The sequence below is a fragment of the Anarhichas minor genome, unplaced genomic scaffold, assembly GCF_050575085.1.
Source record: "Anarhichas minor isolate MPS153535 unplaced genomic scaffold, ASM5057508v1 ptg000007l, whole genome shotgun sequence".
NCBI classification, from domain to species: domain Eukaryota; kingdom Metazoa; phylum Chordata; class Actinopteri; order Perciformes; family Anarhichadidae; genus Anarhichas; species Anarhichas minor.
In genome coordinates, this window is record NW_027466453.1 from 10,793,850 (window position 1) to 10,802,500 (window position 8,651).

The 8,651-nt window shown below is 43.1% G+C and overlaps 1 protein-coding gene across 1 annotated transcript in view; it reads right to left on the bottom strand.

Moving 5' to 3' along the window:
* Positions 1-1,355: 1,355 nt before the first annotated feature.
* spop (speckle type BTB/POZ protein) overlaps positions 1,356-8,651 on the bottom strand; it is a 73,888-nt gene continuing 66,592 nt past the window's right edge. The window contains exons 9-11 of the mRNA XM_076085759.1: positions 8,013-8,135; positions 6,619-6,761; positions 1,356-3,469 (exon numbers count right to left, since the gene is read on the bottom strand). Coding sequence (XP_075941874.1) covers positions 3,325-3,469; positions 6,619-6,761; positions 8,013-8,135 — 411 coding nt within the window. The 3' untranslated portion in view covers positions 1,356-3,324. The remainder of the gene's footprint in view (positions 3,470-6,618; positions 6,762-8,012; positions 8,136-8,651) is intronic.

The window sequence follows — 8,651 nt, forward strand, 5'->3', positions numbered from 1 at the left end:
GATACATACAGCATGCATAACAACAGAGTACACCTCCCCACACGCATCGCTCCATCTACCTCCCCCTGACGGTCTCATCTAAGGCCAATGGACACACACACACACACACACACACACACACACACACACACACACACACACACACACACACACACACACACACACACACACACACACACACACACACACACACACACACACACACACACACACACACACACACACACCTTTACAAAGACACAGAAGGTTGGCTGCAAGCTGCTACACAAGCTGACTATCAAAGCTCGAGAAAAAGAAGAAAAATTGATACCCTGAAGGTCGCACTGTTGGGACCGACTCCAGTTAACAAAGGCTTCTCCTATCTCAGGGATATTCCCCAAAACGCACATTGTGCTGACATGCATGCCCACTCGTAGAGCGCCATATGTCTGCCATGTTCACACACTCCAATAGTCCGACACAGATACACACCTTGACCTTTACAAAGAAATTCTCAAACTCCATAACATTGTCTGGAAGGCTTATTTGAGGTGTGTATATATATATATATAAATATATAAATATGTAAACTTTATGGCAGAGTTTGGTCAATTACAGCATTCTACAGTCTGTTATTTCTTATATTATATTATATTATATTATAGCAGACCACTGCTATGAATGACAGAGCGTGGACGCAGTTCTGATCTCCGCATACAGCAAGAGGACTTTTTTTCTTTTAAGCAGCAGCACTAAAATTACTTTTTAATCACTAAATGAATATTTAAATCAATATTTTCTGTCAAATAATTGATTTCTTTAGTAAGAAGCCGTGTAATAAGCTGCAGGATCCCAATGCGTTTGAACCTGTCTGGGTTGATTTCACAACGATGACCGGCTTGTTGTGCATTATCACTTATTCTAAAGCTATATCAATATACATAGTTGTGTTGTCCAATTTAATACTTCCAAGCTAATTATCTAGTATATTTGCCATATTGTGACATATACCAATACCCAGGAATATGCTAAATATATTGTATTTGGAATTTTTGTCTTATCGTAATATAATGTGACAATATTTTATGGATAACTTTATTGCTCATGAAGACGGATAATTGTCTTTGGTCCATCTGGCAGTTCATAAAACACAAACATACACAGCACATAACAACACAGTGTGGATGAAGTAAAAAGTCTTGAGCAAGTGAGCTTGATTATAGAGTCGTATAACTGAGGTGATGTTTTCATAAAGGACATTTTGAGTAAGCAAATCACTGGTGATGTGAGGCATCCATCAATCATGAAGTACTCAAATATGCTCAGGCACTGGTGTCCGTTTACTTAACTGTAAAGTTAAAAGTGCAACATTAAAGACCAGGAAAGCACAAATGCAACCTTTATTTTGAAATCCACAATCCCAGACAATCCTTGTATCAAAAAGTTGTGGATATTAATATAAAAAAATAAATAAATATATATATATACACACACACACACACATATTTATAAATATACATGGTGTAATTAAATCCTAATAATAGGTGGTCTAAATAAAGCCACAGTCTACTGTGTGTATCACAAATGATGGCCTTCCCTCCGTTTGATGAGCCAATGCCAGGTATCCCCAAAGATCGCTGGCCAGGACTGTTTGATGAGGAGCGATTTGCAGAGCTCAGGGTTGAGCTTCTTGAAAGCCCACTGGGCATCGACATTGGTCAACAAATCAAATCCCTGTTACGATACTGTCCAAGAGAAAGATCCAGCTCCCTCTGATGAACCGCTATCTAAGCAATGCCACGGAGACCAAGTCAAACAGGCCTGCGACGGTGAGTGAGAGCCGAGTCGACACACGAAGACAGCTGGATGTGAGCCCTTGTGATCACACGAGGTGAGCAGCATGTGCACCGGGGATTGAACTTTGATCACGACAGGATTAAGCTTGGAACTGAAGTGTGTTACCCGCACACACACACACACACACACACACACACACACACACACACACACAGACACCTACTCACACAGAGGTTTAAAGAGGCTGTGCATTAATGAGTCAGTAACTGGTAGATGTGTCCAAACTGCATAATGAGAAATAATGAAGATATCAAGGACGGAAAAGACATGCCGGACAAAATATCGAAACATCCGTATTTTGTAGGTTCAGTCAAAGGGAATGTTCTGATGTAAAAGGTGAGTAAAAAATGTTTTCCGGTTTATTTGATATATCATCTTTAAAGCTGGACTGATACTTCGTCTTCTACATTGTGTTGACCACCTGGCTGCTCACACTGAATTAAAGAATGGAGCCCGATTTGGTCCGGTGACAATTCCAATAAAGTTCATTCAAACATGACGTCTGCGTCTTCAAAAGGAGAGAAAGGCAGTGTTTGTGCAATTCTACTATGAATGAAAAAGAAAAGAAAGGTATGGAGTCACAGATGGCTGGAAGAAGCAGACAATATGATCCGTGTGCTCTGCAGCAAAGTCAAGACTGCAGGTTTAGCCACAACATGTAACTTCTCTAAAAACATTCAAACAAGCACAGTGCAACAGTGCAGTTTATCACGGATATTCTGACAGCAGCCATGTGGGAGAAGGGATGGCTCAAGCTGAAAGACAGCCGACCAAAGTTTTTCTGACATGCCAGAAATCCAACCAATCGCTGATCTTTCAGGCAATTAATCTGGCTTAAATGACCGCCTCAAACTGCACGTCACATGACAGCCGATCCGGCAGGAATTCAGTCCGCTTCTATAATGAGCTGAGGGCCATCGGCCCCGCACAGTGTCTGCCCAGCTTGAGGCACAGGTGGAAGAGCGAACATTTAAAACATGTTCAGCTTTGTTTTCTTTCATTCAAACCGTGAATTGTAAAACAATACTGTTTAATCATCAACAATGGGAACAATAGTCTTTCACTTTCTGGTTGCTTGATCCTCTTCACTTTACAAGCACTGGAGACACTGCACAAGACAATACGCCACGATATTGTATTTCCAGGGACTCAGCATTGACTTTTCCTTTACGTGACTGACTCGCAGATTATGGGTATAGCTTTCCAATATCGTGGACAAAGGATTTATAGAATACGCCAGGATTTGAGTTTACAATCCAAACATATCCAGGTTTAGATCCGAAGGAATTCACCTCATCCCCACCTACAGTGACGTGTAGTACCTCCTCTGTGTCATTCTTTGGTCCAGCTGAGCAGCTCCACCCAGCCTTATCTAGCCACGTCCTGGTGGCGTCTCTGGGTGCTGTTAGAGAGAGAGAGAGAGCGGGGCTGGGAGGAAGGAGCAATGAAGACGCAGCAGGGTTAGGACAGGAAGAGCCTCTCCGACCACTAGGACTGTTTGAGACGTTTTTTGGTGGGGCCGAGGAAGGGGCACTGAGCCGAGGCCAGGGAGTGATTGGCCTCTGCAACCAGGTGTGGATGTGAGGTCACCATGGACTTCCAGCTCGGTGTCTCCATCACATCCGCTGCGTGACTGAGAGAAAGAGGGCAAAGAGAGGAGATACAAAGTAGAGGAAAGTCCAGAAAATGTTTAAGGAAAGAAACTCAAAGGACAAGTGCACAAATAAACAAGTTTCTCGAAGCGCTCGGGATTGTGTGAGTCCATCTGTGTGGAGTGCAACTCCGAGACATTTAGGATTTGTCATACCAGCTGGCAGAGCTGTTATTTACTTTATATTTTTAAATATTTAACCCCGAAGGTTATTCTCAGAGAAATAACATCACACAAATAAAAGGCAACGGTCATAAATATGCAGAAAGTCTGTTGAGTCACATCACATTCTTCACAGCACTGGTTGTAAACCTGTTTTGCGACCCTTTCTAACCAATGCAACCCCTCTTCACACATTACACACCAAATAAATTATGATCCCTTCACACACTGCTTTTTAGAGGCTAGAGGAGTTAAAGCTCTTCAGGATTTCACACCATTTAAAAAAGAGAAATGGGTGAGAAAAAAAAAAGATATATTTTGTGACCCCTTGGGGAGCTCCGACTCCAAGTTGTGTACCGTGCTTTAGAGTAACAGCAAAATATATATATTGTTTTATTGTAATAGTTTGTTCTATTTTAGTAGGTGTACCTACATAAACGGTGGTATTTCAGTTTATTAGATGTTGACTAGAGTGGCCAGATTGGGGGTACTTGCACTTTATTGTTTCCATTTGAATCTAATTTATATTACTTCTCCACTTTAACTGCGTATACATTTTCGCTTAAAAAAACGAGAATCAAAATATAACTAGATAATACTTTCGTTCTCCTGGTTAAGTTAGCGTCAGACTGGGTCGGGACATCTGCAGTACACCTGTGAGCCACATGAGGGAGCCTGAATGTTCGTATGTTCTGATAATTGTAGCCTACTTTTTACACTGAATCTAATATGAAAGGCTAACATACCTCCTGTTTGTTTTACTGTTGAGAAGACACAAGAATGAGATAGCCTGCCAACTCTGCCTGAATGCATTCATCAAGAACACATGCATTAAACTAAGTTGTGAAACATCAAACGTATACCTCTTGGAAAAGGCTGGTTAACCTCTTCAAGGTAATATAAGGTGTTGCAGAAATGGCAGTAAAAATGGTCAGGAAAGTCATTTATGCACAAATCTGCTCTTCTACACGATTTATAGATAATGCTTATTGGGAATTGGGACGCGATGGTTTGTCATTTTTAAAAAGTCGGTCCTCAGAAAAAAACGTTATATATAAAACTGATATATAGTAAATGAGGTGGGGTAGGAACAGAAAGAACAGGGCTGAGTAACAAGGAAGAACTACACATGATTAACTAATTCCTGTGGTTTTGGAACTCTAAAGCTACAGCAATAATTAACAAATGGAAGCCAGAAAGCCAAAACAACTTGACGTCATTAACTGCCGATGAGTTTTACTGGTGGTCATCGTCACCCACAGATGTGTTTCCACCAGCGGACCCTGTGGCGGTCTTCCACCTCCTGACACCCGCTGCACTATCACGCACACCGCTGTGTGGCCTTTAATGACATTTTTCTGGATTTGTTGTGTGTCTATAAACAACAGCATGTGTGCGTGTTCACATGCGTGTGTGTCTTGGCATGGCTACTCTTGGCATTTCGGTGTGTGTGCGTGTGTGTGTGTGTATGTGTGTGTGGGGTCATATTCTCTCCACACAGCAGCTCCAGACCTCCAGCCAACCTCTGACCCAAGCCTCTATGGAGGAGGTGAACCCCTGCTTACAGTAATGGCCAGTGAGCTGAGGCAACAGGCCAGCGAAGGGCACGAAGAGAGCAGTCGCAGCAGGAGAGGAAGCAGGAGGGGGATGCACCGCGAGGGGAGAGAGTAAAGACAGTAAAATAAATAAATAAAAAACAGGGAGGTGAGCGATAGTAATGAAAGTCTGCAGAGAGGGACAGGAGGGGACAGCGGGAGGGAGAGGAGCAGTGATGTGAAGGTAAATTAAAAAGAGGCCAAACTATGACCTCCAGACAGCGGTAATCACACTGGATCGCTAATACTTTCAGGAAATGAGTACTGTTTTTGTGCCTTAAAAAAACTTTTTATATGAATTTACTCTGAGCTTAAGATTCATGTTGGGCTAAAAAAAAAAAAAGTGTAAATTCTTATCTCTGAACAAAGTGGATAAAGAGTGTCTGGGAGGCTTTACTCTCTGCCACCTCCCAGAGGAGGGTAAATAAATGAGACAGAGGTAGGATAAAGACAACTCCTATAGTCTCGACTAAATGACTGTAAGCTGCTTGTGAACACTGGTCTGGAAAGAGGTTGAGGTGCTGCTGGGGGGAGGATTATTGGTTCCTTCGTGTCGTCGGTTTTCTACATTCGTCCTCTAAATAGATTTTTGTTCCGTTGCTGTCCATTGTGTCCGCAGGAGGAGGGTTGATATCGCTTTGCTGGCCAGGAGTCCCCCGTGGCCAATTTTCCCACCACCACAACAACACTGGGGCAAATTAAACTGTCATAACGTCCATAACCACAATTAATGACTGGGATTAGGGGCAGAGATCTGCATTACTGACCACCTTTAGGCATACGTGAGCTCTTAAGCACAGAACAAGAGGGGAGAGAGGAGAGGGAAAGGGAAGGAAGCGAATGGAGGAGGAGCCCATGCAGGAACAAGGCCAGGAGATGGAGTAAAGCTGTAAATAGAGGACAGAGGGATGAACAAAGGGATAGAAAATGTGTCTGGCTCAGAGATAGAGAACTCTGAAAAACAGAGGGACGGTGATGAGTGTTTGTGGTGACTGAGAGAATGCTTTTTGTTTCAACTGGCAATTCAGACACAGGGTCAATCACCTCTCCGTTGACATCAATAGCAGTCATTGATGCTAATAGGCCCCATCTTACCTAAACAGGCTGCCTGCAACATGATTAACATCAGCAGCTGAGCTTGATTGCTAAATGGCTCAATATGATACGGAAGCAGAATGGTCCGATCTGGGGATTCAATTCAATTTCTTCGGGAGAAAAAAAAATTGCTCCCACGGATAATTAATGACTTCCTTTGAGGAAAAGCTAAGTGTATAAGTGTGTGTGTGTGTGTGTGTGTGTGATCCAGAAAAAAGAAATAGTGAGTGTGGAAGTAGTTGTGGAGATCAATGCTCTCAGCGGAGGTGTGTAACTCACTAGTTGATGAAGTCCACGGCCTGCGTCTTGAGCTGGTCGGCGCAGTGCAGGTCGGCGAGGATGAGGATCTCTGCGGCGTTCTCCTCACTCAGACTCGTGCACAGAGCGTCCTCGCACATCACCTTCAGCCTCTCCAGAGCATACTGCCGGTGACAGAGAGAGCGAGGAGAAACAGCAGGTAAACTAAATTACTTAAACAGCGCTGCCACAAACAACTGTTGTCACACTGTGTAATGATACGGAAGTACGGAATTACTCCGCCCCGACGCCAACAAGACTGAGATCGAATAAGAGGAAAATACGGCCGAGAGAAGGAAAAGTGACAGCTCCGGAGACTGAGGGGGAGTGGCGGTAGGAAAGGAGATCACTTGAGAGGTAAAAAAAAAAAAAAATGATTTCCACTAATTATAAAATTGCTGGGAACAATAATCTTCTCTCATATTCATTCACACTTCAGAATGAGTCATGCTGGTTCAGCAGCGACTACAGGGGGATATTGAGCGTGGTTTTTATTAACACTAATGATGCAAAGGAGTTCATTTCAATGAACTTCCACGAAACTTATGCGAGGGATGTTTAAGACTCGTCTCACAACTAGTAAGCAAAACAAAGGGTTCTCTGCCACCAAACTCGAAGTATTGGTGAAAGAGAATACAGTAATTAGGAACTGCGATGTTGCTCTCAAGCGTGACGGCTGGAAGTGAGGTGAAAAAATATCGATATCTCTCTCCGAGATAAGCTGAAAACATTCAAATCAGTGGCTGGGTTAAAAAAAAAAAGACCTCTGAACATCATTTGACAGATTTTTTCCAAGTTCATTGTTTTTCGTTGAAAGGTGGCATATATACCCGCATTGCCATACCACGAGCCATGCACAGGTAGAACAGTTTACTTCATACTGTTTAATTGGATGCTTTAGACAGAACACATTGGAGCAGACCTGTTGCGAGCCGATAAAAGGGGGAAAAATATAAATCATGCTTCACAACGTGCAGCTTGATACTACTAATAAAGCAAATGCAATAAGCTCTTAAAGAAACTGGAGAACAGCAAGAGCAAAACTGGAAGACATAAGTGGCTTCGGATGAATAGAGAGGAAGCCTTGGGTCTGCAGGGTCAGAACAGGAACAAACAAGAATAGGATTTATTATAAGTGTGTGCATCTGTACGTCTCCCACATGTTTAGATTTTCCAACAACAGAGTGTTTGAATGTGTGTGTGTGTGTGTGTGTGTGTGTGTGTTCAGGGCTTGAGGAGCACTTGGTTGTTATTTTAGGGGGCATTATTATTTATGCTGGCTTGTGTATAAGTGTACATAGTAACAGGTGCATCCACACGCACGCACGCGCACACGCACACACACACACACACACACACACACACACTCTCTGTACCTTGTCAGCTGCAGCCAGCAGGTCATCAGCCATCTTGTCCAGGTTGGGGGCCTGGCCTGTGTAGATGAAGCACATCATCTCTTTGAAGACATCTGGCTCCACGTCATTTATCTCCACACGGTTCTGAACGAGAGGCGAGGACGGGAGAGGAGAATACACACAGGGTTTAGCGGAATAAAAGGCAAGAGAAGAGAAAGACAGACGCTTTGACAATCCTTCAAAAACCGCGAGCAGCAGCAGAGTGGGTTTCTTTTTTACTATCATTTCATGTGAATATCCCAAAAGGTACCTGAATTAAACTCACTCACCTTGTTTAGCACACACACAGGGACAGGCAGTCATGCAGTGATGCAAAACAAGTTCCAAGTGCCAAATCAGAAGGAAGAAGAATAAACTTCTGGACAGCCTGACCAAGTTTCTACAAAACTACATTCTAGTACATTTATTTCATTTATTTCAGCCGGTTCCTAAAAATGTACCCTGAACATTCATTCCTCGACTGTGCCTGCAGCCAACAGAGTAGGGCTTTATCGCTCGCTGGCCCAGTGACGGTAACCTGAATCTCTCTCTCCTCTCTGAGAGGCAGAACAAAGCAGTAAACCAATTATAACGGTGCTTTATCGTCACCACGGTGACCAG